Source organism: Vidua chalybeata, unplaced genomic scaffold, assembly GCF_026979565.1.
Source record: "Vidua chalybeata isolate OUT-0048 unplaced genomic scaffold, bVidCha1 merged haplotype W_reject_6, whole genome shotgun sequence".
Lineage (NCBI taxonomy): Eukaryota > Metazoa > Chordata > Aves > Passeriformes > Viduidae > Vidua > Vidua chalybeata.
The window spans coordinates 902,828-919,694 of NW_026530355.1; the positions used below are offsets into that span (position 1 = coordinate 902,828).

Consider the following 16,867-nt stretch of genomic DNA (forward strand, 5'->3'; position numbering starts at 1 on the left):
TGTGTCCAAACATGCCATCCTTCCTCAGGATCCGAAAAAGATTTCAGAACCTTTGGAGGGATGTTCTTTGGGATCGGCCATTCCTTCACCGGCACACCTACCAAACATGTCGAGAATGGTTTCCCTGGCCTTGAACGAGTCAGACAAATGCTGTCCAGACCTGCTGCCTTTGCCAAAGTTTCCCACACATTTCCCTTTGGCTGTCTCATGGGAAAATGTGCCCTATTGCCCATGGCAACAGGCAAAAGAATGAAGCACATGAACACTATCTGTCTGAACCCCATGCTCATGTCCTCACTCTCTGTGAGAAACCTTGCAGTGCAGCAACACCCGAATGACACTCGAGTCCCAAGAAGAACCCCAAGTCTCTGAGTTGTCAATCGTTGTCTGATGAGATGTTTGCAGCGCCGTTGTCTGCCTTCGTTTGCGTGCCTGTCTCTTTGCTTCTTGGATCTGTGTCCGCTTGCGTCTGCACCCGGTAAGGTTTCACGTGCCTTGCTGACACCCACTTCAGCCCTCGCCCTGTGGAGACACAAGCGAAACCCTTGCCCCAAGTGATTAATGTGAATGGGCCTTCCATTTGTCCTGTCTTTGGGTTTTGGATCAAAACTAAAGGATTTTCCCTTAGTTTTGCTTGTGTGTTGTTCGTGAGGTGTCTGATAATTGGTGGAGTGGGCTCTGAGAAAGAGCCATTTAAAAAATTCAACACATACAGAGCTTTGTTCAACCGCATATAAGGTGTTGCACCTGCCTCCCCCCTTTTCTGTTTATCCAAAAGGGATTTCAGGGTATGATGTGTTCTTTCGGTGATTGCTTGACCTGTGGGAGAATGAGGAATTCTGAAAATGTGTTTGACTCCCCATTTTTTTAAGAATCTGTCAAGCACTTTGCCTGTGTAGGTTGGTCCATTATCTGTTTTTATTTCTTGTGGCACCCCTAATGATGCAAATGCTTGTAAAAAGTGTCTGCAGGCATGTTCTGAGGTTTCCCCTGTATGTAATGATGCAAAAATTGCCCCTGAGAATGTGTCAACTGAAACATGGATGTTTTTGAGCCGCCCAAAAGATGGGTATTTTGTGACATCAGTTTGCCACAGCTGGAGACTTTGCAATCCTCTTGGATTGACTGCTCCTGTGGATGCAGGTGGCTGCACAAGTTGGCAATCTGGGCAAGCACTGATGATTTCCTTCGCTTGGCTTTTTGAAAGGCGAAAGGATTCCATCAATGCTTGAGCATTTTGATGGAAGAATGCATGGCTCAATTTTGCTTGCTCAAAAATGTCTGGCAGTGTCTGCGAGATGGACATTGTGAGCTTGTCTGCGCGAGCATTCCCTTCTGCTAAAAACCCTGGAAGTGAGGAATGCGCCCTGATGTGTGTAACAAAGTATTTGTGTTCCCTATTTTCTAGGATTGTTCTCATGCATGATAAATATGAATATAAAATTTCGTTCTCTGTGTGCTTCAAAAGTGATCCCTCCAATCGTTTGACCACATTCGCAACATATGCTGAATCTGTGATCAGATTGAGAGGTTCCGGAAACAACTGAAAAGCCCTGACCACTGCTGCCAATTCTACAATATTTGTGGTGAACCCTGCACTGTCTTGATGTCTGATTCCCATTCCTCTGTTTTTGGGTTTTGCCATGTGATCACTGATTTGTGAGTTTTTCCTGAACTATCAGTGAACACTGTCACCCCTTCCACTGGTCCCTGACTTATTTTTGGTTTTTCTCTAAAACTTATTTTTGCATTTAGCATTCTGTGAGGTGGGAAATGATCTGTGCAAACCCCTGGATACCCTAACAACGCAATGGAAATATCTTGTGAGTTTTGCATTGCCCATTCAAAATAATCTTTCTTCAAAGGTAAATGAATGATTGAGAAATCTCTGCCTGACATTGTCAGCAACCTTGTCCTTGCTTTGATGATGATCTGAGCCATCATCTCCAAGTCTGTGAGAATTGTTTTTGAGGGCCTGTAAGCTAAAAAAACCCACTCTATCATCAGAAGAGGGTCTCCTTGAGATGAATCCCATTGAAAAATCAACCCATGCAGTTGTGCTGTTTCCCCCAACACCGCCAAATGGAAAGGCAACGATTCCGCAAAGCGATGTGCCTGTCTCTGTTGAATCATATCTGTGATCTTTTCAAGATCTTTCCGTGCTTCAGGCGTGAGAGTTCTGGGAGATCTGATGTTGTTGTCCCCTCTCAGGAGATCGAGCAGTGACAAAAAGTCATCATTTGTGATTCCCAAGATCGGTCTCATCCAGTTGATCTCCCCCAAAAGCTGTTGCAAGTCCTGCAGATTGGTGACTTTTGTGTTGATCTCCAGTTTTTGTGGCCTTATTGTTTGCTTTGTGATTCTCCGTCCCAGATATTTCCAAGGTGCAATTTCTTGTATTTTTGAGGCACTAATTTCCATTCCTGCTTTTTGAACCTCTGCGATCACACAGTTGCGGACTCTCTGCACCTCCTGTTTTGTTGGTGCCGCGATGAGCAAATCATCCATGAAATGAACGATTTTTGTTTTCGGATGTTTCTCCCGTGCTGGACGCAAAACTTGAGCCACATACCATTGACAGATGGTCGGAGAATTTTTGAGACCCTGTGGAAGAACGGTCCAATGGTACCTTTGCAGGGGTTCCTCCCTGTTGAAACTTGGGACGGAAAATGCAAAACGTGGAGCATCATCTGGATGGAGTGGAATGCTGAAAAAGCAGTCCTTGAGATCGATGATGACAAGCAACCAATCTCTCGGGATCATTGAGAGAGATGGAAGTCCCAGCTGGAGTGGCCCCATATCTTAGATGACCTCATTGATCTTCCTGAGATCGTGAAGCAGTCTCCAAGATCCTGAAGTTTTCTTGTGAATGACAAACACTGGGGAATTCCATGGGCTATTTGTTGGTTTGATGTGTCCCTTCTGCAGCTGTTCCTGGACTAACTTTTTCAATGCACTCAATTTCTTTCGTTCAAGGGGCCACTGATCCACCCAAACAGGATCATTGGTTTTCCAAGTCAATTTCAGAGTGGTGAGTGCCACAGTGACCCCCATTAAAAATCCAATTCCAATCTCGGTCCCCACTGTGCTAAGAGGTCTCTTCCCCACACTGTGATGAGTTTTTGCACAATGAAAGGACGAATGATTGCTGTTTTTCTTCCTGGACCTTTGATAACGAATGCGTTCTCACTCTGCATGCATAGGGAACTTCCTCTTATGCCTGTGAGAGAACCCAAAGGTGCAACCAAGTCCCATTCCTGGGGCCAAAAGATGTATGAAATGACTGTGACATCTGCCCCTGTGTCAAGCATCCCTGTAATGACGACTGTTTTTTCGTTACAAGTCAACTGACAGGTAATAAAAATAAAAAATAAATAAAAAGCAAAGAATTACGGACGTCCGGATGCTCTCGGGCACTTAAGCCACAACAAGCATGCCTTGTGAACAAAGAAATCACCTTAAAAACAATAGCCTGTTGCATATACAAAACACTTCATGATTATGCATATATTTTATTTAAAACATGAAATTCGTCTGGTACTTGCTAAAAAGTTTCTATTAATCCCCAGGCACCTTCGAGTCTAAGTCAGGCTTGAAGAAGTTCGTTTCTGTTGATAAGGAAAGCCATAAATTCCTCTCCTCTGGAAAATTCAGGGGTTTCTGAAATTGTTATCTTTGTGCGAAGAATTCCTTGATTATCTCATCTCTTTCTTGAGCTAGTTAAAAAGGATCTTACATAGTATAGTTTCTATTTTAACATTGTGTTATAACCTAAAAATACATTCAACCCACTACTTGAGATAATTAATACAGCATAACTTTCCAACATTACACATATAATATTCATTGTACCTATTGCGTAAAGCCAATCATAAAATATGCATTTTTCACACAGCCAAAAAGGAATGAAGAGTGGGACAGACAAACCATCCTGGGGAGGTCCAGGCATTCAGCTGGGACTGTGGAGAGTTTGGTCCTTGCCAATGGGATGTGTGTCCCCAAGTGCAATCTCCTGGCCTGCAGGAGAGTCTCGCTCACCTGCCAAAGCAGAAAGCTCAGGGCTGTGCTCGGAATGGGCTTGTCTGATGCAAAGATGTCAGAGCAATGTGAGGGCAGAGCCAGCCCAGCTGTGCCCAAGGCGTGGCTGCTCTGGGCTCTGCCAGGGCTCTGCTGGAGCTCAGCACCGGGCCCCAGTCAGCCAAAGAAGAAATGGTGTGACATGCAGCACAGACTTGCTTGAGCATTTCAGCAACAAAGCTCAAGTTTGCAGAGTGTACACCTCCAAGGGAAAACATGCCACCACCCAAAAATTAAACTTGTTCAATAGCTTCTGAAATGAAATCAATCTGGGATGACCCCAAATGCCATTTTTCAGCTTGCTCAAGCTGTAGCTCAGGCCTTTGCTGAACAATTCTCTCCCCCACCTGCCTTTTACTTCCCAACTGCTCCCTCTTTTCCCCCAGTGAGTTCCCAGCACTGTTGCCTTCCTTGATGCGCCTCACCACGAGGAAGGCCGAGCCCCTGGCTTAGGGACTCATCCTGTCACTGGCTGAGGAGCAGCAATGTCTCAGAGGTCTGGTTGGATTTTAGTGGCATTCAGAGCTGCTCTCCAGCCCTCCGCTCTCCTCACTGCTGAGCTCCCACTCCCTTTTCCTTGTCCTTTCAGCAGGGTGAGCTCTGTGAATCCCCTTGGGCCTCCCCACTCTTCCCAGCCCATGCACCCACCTCAGTTAGGCTGAAGCTGCAGCTTCTCTGTCTCCTCTGGCACACCAGTCCAGTCCCCTGTGCGGGGAGCCCCAGCCCCAGAGCGCAGCACCCAACAGTGCCGTCCGGGCTGGAGCAGCTGCCCTGCAGCCCTGGCTTGGCTCTTGGTGGCAAGGGAATGCTCCCTGTTTGCAGCTGTCCCTGCAGGATGGCCCCAGGGCAGAGCCCAGCTCCCACTGCAGCCCTGAAGCTTGGGGCAGACAGTGGTCCCAGAGCTGAGGTTCATGGGGAGCACCCGCAGCTGTGCCTGGCACTCTGTTGCCATGTGTCACAGTGCAGGCTGCCTTGTACTGGCTGAATGGACCAGCCCCTGCTTTGACTGACAGGGGCCTCGCCCATCACATCTCTCCCAAGGCTGCAGGCATTTCACAGGCCAGAATCTGAAGGGGCGCAGAGATCAGACCAGTGAAATTATCCAGACTGGCTTTTTCAAAGGCCCTTTAGAAGGAAGGGCTTGAGCACAAACGCTCTCTGTTTGCCCCATGAACATTGGGCTGAGTGGTCTCTTTGGCTCCAACCCACTTTCCTCCTCGAGCCAACGTTACCCACTGCCTCCCACATCCCCCCCGTGCCTTCCCACTGCCTTGTCCTGTCAGGGCTTTCGCAGCCCCTCATCCCTTGGTGGTCCCATCCCCTCAGGGTCTCCCTCAGCCCGGCCAACCTGCCCGGCAGCAGCGCCGCAGCCCCACAGGAGCTCCCGAGGAGCCCCATCCAGAGGCACCTCGGAGCCCTCAGCAATGCAGCCAGCAACACACGGGCAGGAGGACACAGATGGCGGTTCCTGCCTGGGACAGGGCTTGTGGCCATCTCCAGGCACCGGTCTCACAGGGATCCCTGGAACTCCTGCCCCGGCCCACTGGCTCTGTTGGCAGCACAAAGGCTTCAGCAGAACCACCAAAGGCCAAGGGGCTTCTGGCCATTTTCCCTGCAAGCCTGCACGTGCCTGGGCAGCTTGCTGAGCCCAGGCACCCTTTGCTCCCTCTTCCCCTATGCCCTGCAGAGCCTGGGCAGCAAAAGAAAGATCCTGGGAGTCTGTCTATTAGAACACATCCTATATTTATATCCTACAGAATAGCAAAAAGAACGAAAGAACAATCTTGAAGAAATTAAACACTCCTGCTGGCTCAGGTGGCCCCAGCAGACAGAGCCTCTGGGATCAGCACTCTGCACAGCTCCGGCAGCGCAGCCAGCCGAGCCCCAAGAGACGAGGCCGTGTCCTCCATGCCCTGCGGAGCTGATCATGCAGGCTGTCCAAGAGGGAATATCCAGCTCTCTCTACTGCCTGGAGGATGTACAACGTTTGAATTGCCAGGCTTCCAACGGCGACGCTGATGTCATTTGCCGTGCCTTCAAGGGCTGAAAGAGAGAGCAACAGAGCCGTGGTCAGATCCCGGATCTGAGGGGACCCGAGGAGACCTCCCTGCCAGGGCCATCCCAGCCGGCTCCCGTCACAGCCAGCAGGGAATAAGGGACAAATGGGATCAGCCCGAAGCTGCTGGCCACGAATCCCCCAGGTGGCCCTGAAATCTCCGTGTGCTCTGCCCACGCCGCCCCTCGTCCGCACAGGGAGCAGAGCCCTGCGCAGCCGGGGCACGGCTTGCAGCTCCCCCGCCAGCCCCCGCTGACAGCCCGCTGCCCTCACTCACCCTCACAGATGAGCTGGAGCTCTTCCTTCTTCCCCCTCAGCTGCCGCCCGGCCATCCCTGCCAACACAGAGCCTGTCACGGCCCAGCGGCACAGCTCCCTGCCAGCGGCGCTGCCAGCCCTGTGGCCACACGGCCTCCTGGCCCGGCAGGGCTCAGCCGGGCCCTTGCCGCACGCTGCCGCCCAAGGGCACGGCTGCGAGAGGGCGGCAGCAGCGCCCAGGCCAGCCGGGGCTCCACCCCGCCGGGCCCGGATGGCGCTGCCGGGGCAGCAGGCGGGGCTGGGGCCGAGCTGCGGCGGGGCGGGGAGGGAGCCCGGGCTCGCGGCTCACCCAGGAACCTGATGGCCGCCTCTCGCAGGGGCTCCTCTGGGCTCTCCAGGTAGGGCATGGCCTGGCGCAGGTGCTCGGCCGCTCTGCTGCTGTCGTCTGCCAGCTGGAGAGAGCGGCAGGAGGGAAGGCTTGGCGCGGGCTCAGCCCCTGGACCGGGCACTCCCTGCGCCCAGCCCCAGCCTCCCCTGCCCGCACCGCCGTGAGCTCGGGCCCACAGGAGCCTGGAGAAGAGCCCGCGCCGCCTCTGGCTGCAGCAGCGGGCAGGGGCACAGCTGCCAGCCCCGCACACTGAGCACCGCGCTCAGGGGGATTCTCCAGCCTGAGGCTGGCACTTCCAGACCACCCTTACCAGGCACTCGGTGAACTTCCACAGCTTCTTCTTCTTCACCACTTTTTCCAGATCCCTCCTCTTGAGGAACTGGGCCACACAAAGCAGCGTTTCCTGAGAAGCCTGGAGAGCAGCAGAGACGCGGAGATGGCCCCACAGCCCAGGGCGCAGGACCTGTGTCCCTGTGCCAAGGCCTGGAGGAGGCTGCAGCCCAGCAGGCGCCAGGGCAGGAGGCAGCTGAGCCGCCTCCCAGGGGGACAGCAGCAGCCCACGAGTCCTCACCTGTGCCACACGCCCATCCTCGTCATGGCAGTGGAAGAAGAGTGGCAGCAGGCTCTGGCGCACGTGTGTCTTCAGGGCCTTTTTGTCCTTTCCCAGTGGAAGAGACAGCAATGTTTGGAAGAGCAGGATGGAGAGCAGCTGCACCTGGCTATTGTCCTGTATGAAAGGAAGAAAAAAAGACCTGAGCATTGGCTGCACGGGGCTCAGCTTGGCTCAGGCCTGGAAATCCACAGGGCACAAAGTGTCCGGGCAGCAGCCAGTGGCTGTGGCTGGAGGCAGCGAGCCTTACGTGGTCAAAGAGTGGCAGGAGCGCCTCAACCAGCCGCAGTGCAATGGAGCTGCCTATCAGCATGTCCTTGTCCCGGGAGATAAAGCTGAGGAGCATGACAGCCATGCTAACTATCTCTCCATCTGCGTCGCACAGGAGCTCCACAAGACTTTCAGTCAGGCTCCCCATTTTTTCACTCTGTGCGGAACACAAGTTTGTGAAACGCCATCCTGCTGCCGCAGGGCCTAGAGGCCAAAGGGCTGTTGCGGAGCACTTGGGCAGCTGAAGCAGGAGGCAGGAGAGCTGGGAGCAGCTCCCCCAGCGCCTAAAGCCCAGCAAAGCCCAAGCGACTGCATTCCCGAGCGCAGCCTCAGCCGCTGCCCCCTTCTCACCGTCGAGGGATTGTCAATGAGCTTGAGAAGGGCCCTGAGCGCCAGGCGACGCCTGTCCCTGCACTTGCTGTGCAGGTGCCTTGACAAGATTTGCAGGACTCTGTTAGCACTGCCTCCACTCAAGTTCAGGCACTCGAGGACCTGAAAGGCACAGGGCAGTGACAGGGGACCCGGCCGGCAGGAGCCCGGAACCGCCCAGGGCTGGGCCCAGGCAGCAGCACAGGGCGCGGGCACCCGTCCCAGGCAGCTGCGGCTACGAGAGGGCAGAGAGCTGGGAGGCAGCTGAGCGAGGCAGCGCTGGCCATCAGGCTCACCTCCACAAGGAACGCCAGGGCGGGCAGCTCCCAGCGTGGCTCCAGTGTGTTGAGCAGCTGGAGCAGGTAGCGAGCAATCCGGGAGCACAAGGGGATGGAGACACGGGATATCTCCCTGGCAGGAGAAAAAGTAACCAAGACTTTGGGCCGGGGGACAAACCTCTCCCAGGACAGACTCACAGAGGTCTGGTCTTTCCCCAGCACCCTGCAAGGGGCCCTGGGCTATTTGGGAGGCGGCTCCTTGTGGGTACCCTCCTCTGCCAGCCTTTTCCAGTCTGCTTGGCTGTGCCTCGGTGACAAGGCCCTCTGGCCCACGACCACTGGGACTGTGTGGGGCACCCTGGGCACAGAGCACAAATGTCAGAGGCAGCGGGGAGAAGGGGGTCTCACCTGGCCAGCAGACCCACGGCATAGTGGTGGGTGTCAGCACACAGCAGCGTGTCCCAGCCACGCTTGCGTTCCATTGCCAGCACCACATCCTCGTGCTCCATTTGGCAGAGCAGGGACTTCAGGGTCCGCACTGCAAACCTGCGTGCAGAGCAAAGCCCAGGTAACATTGGGAGCACTGGCTCCTGCCCAGGGATGTGGCAGGGACAGAGGAGTGGGATGGAGTACCTGTTGGGGCTGGTGGCAAGGCCGTATTGCTGCTGGCATCCCTTCCAGAAGGTATCGACCTCCTCTGGCATATCCAGAGTGCTGAAGAACACTTGGAAGAGCAGATGCACAAGTAGGTGGGGGAAATACACCGTCACCGTATGTGGGACACAGGGCACCTGGAGGATCTTCCACATCACCACAGTTGCCTGCAAAGGACAAAGCCCCCCGAGACAGCGCTCAGTGCCGAGGTGTCCGTGTGGCAGTGCCCGAGCACGGGAGGGAGAGGCCCAGAGAGACGCAGGGGGAGCAGCGGGCCTGGTGCCCCTGAAGCTGCCCCGAGGCCAGGTTTCAGCCCAGCGCCTGAGGCAGGGAGATGCAGTGGGGCAAGGAGGATGGAGAGCTGCTGGGCAGGTGGCCTTGGGACCAGCAAAGGCCAGTTGCAGAAACTCACAGCCAGGACAAAGACACCCGTTTTGTCCCCATCAGAGGTGAACGTGCTGTGCTCTGGCCAACTCCCCAGCACATCGAGGAGCATCAGCTGCACTGGCTCGGCAGTCCTGGGCGAGCACATGATGCTCTTCCACATGGTGAAAGCAGCTCTGCGGGGTTAGAGCTCTGTCTCAGGGGGGTCTGGGACACAGCACCGTGGCCTGGGCAGCAGCGGGGACCTGAGCTGGCTGCCGGCTCTGCCTCTGCCCACTGCCCCTCGCCAGCAGCACCCAGGCAGCCCAGGCCTGTGGGGACAGGCCCCTGAGGGGCAGCGAGGGAGCATGGCAGCAGGCTCGGGGGCTGAGGTGCCAGGGCTGGCAAAGGGAGCAGCCAGAGGGCCCTGGGGACTCTCTGTTGGTCAGACACCTGGCACAGGCTGTACAGGCTGATGGGCTGGGGAGCCCTGAGCCCTCTGGGCAGGTGGCCCCATACCTGTCACAGGATGGGGCCACACACAGGAGTGTCATTACTACATCACCAGGCTGTTCTTCGGTGAGATCCAGCAGGGCCCTGTTCAGCCTCTGCTCAGCAAACTGATTGTCCATGAGCCACTGGTGGATGTACCTCACCATGGCGGGCACCTGGAGAAGGCACGGGGAGACTTGGAAAGCTGCCAGAGGGAGGAATGTCCCCAGCTTCCCCAGAGAAGTGCTTCCCTTCCCACCACACTGCCATGGCCTCAAAGGCTTCCAGTGACCAGCAGGAGTGGCTTGGGAGGCCAAGCAATTCCTGGGAGGATCAAACCCTCAAACCACAGGCCGCTTATTTGCTTTGGATTGCAAACCCCCCCTCTATGAGCATATCCAGCAGGGCAGCACAGGTCTTGGTTTTGAAGGTGTGTGAATATGCTCTGAGCCCTGTGCCCATGGTGCTGCTCTCTTCCTCCTGAATCCTCCTGATGAATTTGCAAAGCAGGTGTAGGAGAAGGGCAGGAAGCCAGGGATGTTCCACGGAATGCTCCAAGCGCGGTGCTCGGCTGAGCGGTGACAGCAGGCCCAGCCCAGGTGGGGATGGCTGCAGGTACCTCCACTGTTCTGCGGAAGAGGCCATGGGCGGGGTCCTGCTCTTGTGTGCGGTCCACAGCTGCATCTGGCAAAGAGCGAGCGCAGCCAGAGCTGAGGGGCTGCGGGAGAGGCCGGAGAACACAGCCCAGCCCTGAGCTCCCCAGGCAGGGACAGCCCCGGGATGCCCCAGGGGATGGAGCACGGCCGCTGCGGGGCGTCTGCCCGGCCCCTCTTCCGTCCTGTCCATGGGCATGTCCCCAGGGGATGGGATGGCATGGCATGGCATGGCATGGCATGGCATGGCATGGCATGGCATGGCATGGCATGGCATGGCATGGCATGGCATGGCATGGCATGGCATGGCATGGCATGGCATGGCATGGCATGCAGTGGGATGGAATGCAATGGTGCCAAGCTGGCTGCAGGCACCAACCCTAAGCCCAGCTCTGCCACTCACCCTCCTGTAGAGTCTTGAACCGCAACACCTCTTTGATCTCCACTATTGGGGCAGCTCCAGGGCCTTCTTCCTCCTCCTGCACCCAGGCCAGCTTGGGCCCTCTCAGGGATCTCTGCTCCATGGCAGTGACTGGATTTGTGGCGAGTTGCAGGAGAGATGCCTCGGAAAAGCTCCGAGTCAGCGAGTCCTGCAGTCGTGCCTGGAAGGCACCTTCAAGAGAGAAGCCTCAGGAAGGCTACAGGACAGCAAGTCCTGCACTCTGGTCTTGAGGGCTCCTGCCACAAGGACAGGAGACTCCTGTCAAGGATTGATTGTGGTCAGGCCTCGAGGGCACCGGTGGCAGGGATGGGAGATGCCTCCGGGGCACCAAGTCCCACGGTCTGCCCTCAAGGGCACCTGCAGAAGAGAAGCCTCAGGAAGGCCACAGGTCAGCAAGTCCTGTGGTCTGGCCTCGAGGTCAGCTGCAGGAATAACGCCTGGGAAAAGCTCCGGGTCAGACACGAACGAGTGCGCTGTGCGGGGGCTCCTCACGGCACCGCTCTGTCCCGTCCTGTCCCGTCGCGTGCTCCAAGCACTCTGGCGTGCTCTTGTCACCGCCAGCTCCTATGTCACCCCGTGTCACAAAGGGCCCTTGGACACGCTGTCCTGTTCCATGACACGGTGACCATGCTGCACCGTGTCACAAAGCGCCCATGCACACACTGCCCCCTACCCTGGGGCCGCCCCTGGCCCACCCAAAGTGGCCCAGGTTGGAAGGAATTCCTCACCCCAAGTGTCTAAGACAGCCCGACAGGGTCTTTAGGAATGGCTGAAACCATCAGCAAACGCTGCCCTGCTCTGCGGGCTCAGGGCAGCAGAAGGAGCTGTAAGAGCCCGTCTGAAGCCCCTCATTTTCCATTCTGCCTTCCGATTGCCACGAGAAAGAATCCCTTCCTCCACTGCAGTTCCGGCTTAGAACAGGACACAGTGCAGGTGCAACCACTGAACCGTCATGCTAGCTGTTCCAAACAAGACCTGGCAAGAACTTGGCAAGGACTTGGCAAGGACTTGGCAAAGACCTGACGTGGACCCAGCACGGGACAGCCTGATGCGCGGCCTGCTTCTAATCTCCGTTCTTAAGCCAAATGAACTTTTGGGGTGACTCCCGGGGTCCTTCATTGAAGACCCCTCTTCTGCCTTGTTACCACTGTGACAAACAAAGAATGAGAACCCTCCTCCCAAGGACTGAGACTGAGACCCCTGCTATAGGGAGGAGGGGAAATTGGTGGTCTGACCACTAATGACATGACCTGTTTCCCTTCAGTGATTCAAATGGACTTATTCTTCATTGTATTCGTCTTGCTTTGGTGGTTTCTGTGGACTCACCTGTTCCCTCGGGGCAATTACAATGGACTTTCATTGTTACACTTGTTCCCCCCTCTTTCCTCTGTGGACTATAATTGGACCCCTGAGTCAACCAGAACTTCGAAGACTTCCCCGACACGACAGACGGATCCCCATCGTCCAGACCACTGAGGATCTCGCCTGTGTTGGTAGCTATTCCCATATCCTTCCTCTTCTCTCTCTCTATTCTTCTATCTCCTTTCTGATCCCCACTATCGCATTTACTGTTTTGGCCCCTAATAAAGGAGCATTTGTTGTGATTAACTGATAGTCCCTTGTTGTTTGCCTTTGTTGCACTTTTGGGATCGGTGAAAAGAACCATCACGACACCCCGCAAGAAGCGGATCGTGACAGGAGCCCCCAGGGCTGCTGACGCAGCTGTGCTGGGAAGGGCACGGGGCCTTCCACAGAAGCTGGCACGGCCTCCTTGGGACACGTCCCGGCTGGTGGCCATCCTAAACCCGCAGGTGTGACACAGACAAGGAACGTGTGGGCCAGAGCACCAATGCTGCTCGGAGCCCTGGGGCCCGGGGAGCGCTGACATCAGCAGGTGTGGCAGAGTCCCTGCCCAAGCAGACCTGCCACCCCCTGGGCCCTGGCAGCTCTGGTGCCCTTCTCCTGCCCCAGAGACCTGTGCCCGTGGGGGGCTTCTGTGCCAGAGGGAGCCAAAGCCCACGTGCATTGGGGGCTGCGCTCCTACCTGCAGGGGCTCTTGGCAGGAGCACCTGGAGCAACTGCTGGCAACATTTGGTCTCTGTCAGAAGCTCTTACTCCATGCTGAAATTATTTTCTCATTGAAGTTCTTGCCTTCTGCACAAAAACACCTTAGTAGCCAAGGCACGGAAGAATCTGGTAAGTAAGAATCCTCAGTTCAGGAAAGCTTTCCTTCCCATTGCTCAACTCAAGCAGTTCCAAAAAATTGCAAACTTCCCAAATTAATTGGAATGGCCTGAGGAGGTGAAGATTTGGAATTTTGCTTCCCATCTCAAAGCAGCAACTCATTTGCCTTAACCTCATCCACTGAGGGTCACTTCACAGAACCTAAGACTACACAAAAAAAGGGCAAAACCAAGGGCCATTCTTTGGTTTTCTATGAAGGGATGATAATATCCTAATTCTCTTAAGGAATAAAAGCTCTCAAGAAATCAAAGTCCACTCAGTGGTACAAAAGCAGCCCAAAGAAATGAGTAGATGGCAAAAGGGCGAATCCTCCCCCTGGTACAGATATCTAAATGGCCAGTAAAGTACAGCTCTCCCCTCTTGTTCCCTGCAGCAGAATCAGGAGCATGAAGAGGAAAAGTCACAGATATTCTTTCTGCTCTCCCTAACCAAAGCTGTGCCAAAGCACAGATGCTGCCTTCCAACTGACTCCAATTCCAGCCTAGACCTCTCACCTTCCACACAACTCCTTCTCCAACACCCCACCAGCAGCAACCCCCCCAAACTCCCGCACAGAAGCCCTCAACACCCTGCCAGGAGCCCCAGCTGTCCCCGTCCCTCCACAGAGCTTTCCCAGCCTCCAGCAGACGCCCTGGTTCCCTGCAGGTGCCGTGGGATGGCACTCAGGAGGATCTGCTCCAAGGCCTTCCCCTGGAGCAAGCTCAGGCTGCCAGGCCTATGGTTCCTGGATCATCCTTCCCACCGAGCCTTCCTGTGCACGGCTGTTCCATTTGCACCTTTGTGCTCAGCTCGGACTTCTCCACTGACCCACGAGTGCTGGGGAAGGATGGAGAGCAGCCTGGCAAGCTCTTTCTCCAGCTCCCTCTTTACTCTCGGGGAGGTAGAACATTCCACAGGAAAGCAACTGCTGCCACAAGGAGCGGGTGGCCTCAGGCACCTTTGGCAAGGAAACAAGGCCTTTGTTTGACAGAAGGAAGCACAAGCAATTCACAGGAGTAAACAAGTAATGAGCACAGACATACGGAAGTACTTAGCAGCAGTTAGCATAAGAAAAACCTGGCAGGCCTTTACTTGACCTGAGAGTGACCTGACAAAAAGCTTTAGCCATAGTCTAGCAGAAGAACTAAGGGCAAGTGTGGAGTCAGCCCTGTGCAGGGAAGCCATGAGGAAGACTTTGTGCTGCTTTGGGGCATGGAGACGGCTCCTGGCCAGGGCCTGGACATCAGCTTCAAGTACAGCAATCTGACACAATGTATTTCTGACCCCCTGCCTATCGAATCACCTCAGCAGTGTAAAGATGGATGGTATGTTTGATACAATTCCTACATCAACCCCCTGAAATTTATAGGTGGTGGAGAAACATTTCAGTGGGTGCAGACCCCTGCCCTCCTGCCAGGTCAGTAAAAGGGCTTTTGGCAGACAGTGCATTTGTCTGCCGATTTCTTTTAGTAAGGGAGACCCCTCAGGACTGCTGTATCCTGAGGGAACACCGTTGGCCTTTACCTGTAGGCACCTGCACCAGCTTAAAATCAGCTGCCTCAGCTGCCAGGACCTCTCTTGGCCAGCATCCTGACGTGGATGCAGGACTGCTGCGAGGCACTGCTGGGACCCAGCGGGACGGGACCGGCTGTCTCGTGTCCACGTAGCACCCCCTGACACAGCCAGGGTCATCCCGAAACCAGAGAAACGCTCACGTGTCAGCACAGGGGAGCAAGGAGCACTGGGCTCCTCTCAGGGTATCTCAGCTGGGCTCACTCCACAACACAGCCCCATTTTAAGGCCTGCTGATGCCCAGCTGCCAGAAATGCCTACCTTGCTCTCTCCAAGATGCACAGGGAGAGCCAATGAGCAGGATGCCTTGGGAGGCAAACCTTCCCTGCCTTTTCTGAGGCCAGGGACACACCAAGATCAAACAAGACTCTCCACGCTGCGTGGTCCACACAGCCCAGCTCTGTGCTGGCCCTGGGCCACAGCAGCATCCCCCAAGGAAGAGGCAAATGCATATTGCCAAGAGTTGAAACCCAGCAGACAGGGAAGATGTGAAAAGTGTGTGCATAAAGGCCTTTTAATTCACAGCTCTCAAAGAGAGCTTTGGGGCTCGTGGCTGGGCAGAGATGCTCCTGCTCACACCTGTGTCCAAAGGGGGGAACACACCCTGCTGCAGGTACTTGGGTTGGTCTCCATAGGTCCAGGCGGATGCCAAACCTGCTCTTCACAGCCTTCTCCCTTGCCCTGCCCCTCTGCCAAGTGCAACGAGCCTCAAAGACTGAAAGGACCACAGAGAGACAAAGGGGGACACTTGCACCTGCCTTCCTGGGAAGCACTTCCCTTGAGAAGCAAGCCCCTTTCCTCCAAAGGCATTTCCCGAAATGTGTAGCTTTCCTGGGGAACACCAACACACTCTTAAGAAAAGCTGGCAAGGCCGAGTGACTTCAGGTCCTTTCAGGACAGGCACTCCAGCTGTAGCTCCTATTCCCCCAAGTGTGTTTCCAGGTGGAGGTTCAGAGGTGCAGCCCCAGGCCCTCTACAAACACAAGCTGCCCGCTGCCTTTTCACCTGCCTCAACTCCTACCTGGGGTCACGGCAGCAAAACCAGGCTGTTCCAGCCAGAGCCCAGAGCCCTGTTCCCACAAGACGCTCCTGCCAGCACTTCCTGCACATGAACATCATCTAGGATATCATGCCCTGGTTCCACGAGAAATTCCTCTACACATTCCCCTCTTTCTTTCTGGACAACCCAGGCTCTATTTACAATAGACTCTAAAGTTTTCTTCATGCACGAAAAAATACTGCCAAAGATAATAAGTACAGCAAAAGTGACAAGAAGGATTCTACTTCCTTCCATCAAGAAGGTTTTCAGCCTTCCAGTAATTCCACATTCCTTGAGCCATTTGTCAGAGGGATTTTCAACAATAGTAAGCTTTTTCACATTCTCTTGAAGTAGGGAAAGTCTCTTGTGAATGGAAGCAGAGTGATCAGAAGGATTCATGCAACACATTCCTTCAAAATCCTCACAGCGATGTCCTTGAGCCAGTAACAAGAATTCAGGTGCGGCACGATTCTGTAATCCAGCGTGTCGTCTACTGCCAACGTCAGTGGTGAGCTCACTTAATATTTTGGAGGTGATATTACTTTGTTTCCCTGTCCAACAAGCCAGTCGTCTCATTAGTTCAAAAGCTCGGGCGGAAGCAACTCCTGGTGCAAAAATTGATGCTAAAATGACAGATGGTCGTCCCCACAATTGAACATCATCTCTACAGTCAGGTCCTAATTCTAATTGGTGTACGCTACGCTTAACACGTTGAGACTTGTGACTTATGTTGAGTACCTGTTGGATGCTGGGGGCAAATGATGTTAATTTGCCAAAGTAACACGGTCCTCCTGCTGCTTTAGCAGGTATGGCAGGCCAGGCACGATCCCCACAAATGAGGAATACTCCTGGAGGTTACATCTGTGCCGTGGCCCTAAACCATGGAACAGGCCAAATCCAATTGTCACAAACAGCAGGAATGTTGTTGTTCCAAGGGGATCCAGGGGCAATACAAGTACTATTACTTCTTGGTTTGAATGCCTGAAGGTTTTCGGAGCTAATGTCCTTTCTCTGAAATCCAAAAACTAGACAGTAATTTCCTGGAGCAGACCCTGACATGTCAAGCTCCTGAGGTTCTTTTTATACCTGTAACATTCAGTCCTTTCTGCAATTAAGAATGCTCA

At 54.6% G+C, this 16,867-nt stretch overlaps 1 protein-coding gene across 2 annotated transcripts; it reads right to left on the reverse strand.

Annotated features, from left to right (window-relative positions):
• Window positions 1-5,801: 5,801 nt before the first annotated feature.
• On the reverse strand, window positions 5,802-12,519 carry LOC128783251 (uncharacterized). Of its 2 annotated transcripts, XM_053933897.1 has the most exons (14): window positions 10,871-12,519; window positions 10,434-10,498; window positions 9,842-9,990; window positions 9,372-9,519; window positions 8,939-9,126; window positions 8,714-8,851; window positions 8,324-8,438; window positions 8,010-8,150; window positions 7,639-7,815; window positions 7,350-7,505; window positions 7,089-7,190; window positions 6,740-6,842; window positions 6,411-6,467; window positions 5,802-6,120 (listed from the first exon to the last, which is right to left on the reverse strand). In XM_053933897.1, exons 1-14 carry the CDS (start codon window positions 10,989-10,991, stop codon window positions 5,921-5,923), a joined length of 1,860 nt encoding a protein of 619 aa, XP_053789872.1. In that variant the 5' UTR covers window positions 10,992-12,519; the 3' UTR covers window positions 5,802-5,920. The 2 variants fall into 2 exon arrangements, with proteins under 2 accessions (XP_053789872.1, XP_053789871.1); XM_053933896.1 differs by lacking the exon at window positions 10,871-12,519 and having other exon boundaries at window positions 10,434-10,759.
• Window positions 12,520-16,867: the final 4,348 nt, after the last annotated feature.

Bases quoted from the DNA above. Each gene is read 5' to 3' on its own strand.
- LOC128783251 (XM_053933896.1), bottom strand. From the start codon at position 10,754: ATGCCATGCCATGCCATGCCATGCCATGCCATGCCATGCCATGCCATG. The intron at 8,151-8,323 runs GTGAGCCTGATG...TGTGCCTTTCAG, and splicing joins CCCTGGCGTTCCTTGTGGAG to GTCCTCGAGTGCCTGAACTT. The intron at 6,468-6,739 runs GTGAGCCGCGAG...CTGTGTTGGCAG, and splicing joins GGCGGCCATCAGGTTCCTGG to GGATGGCCGGGCGGCAGCTG.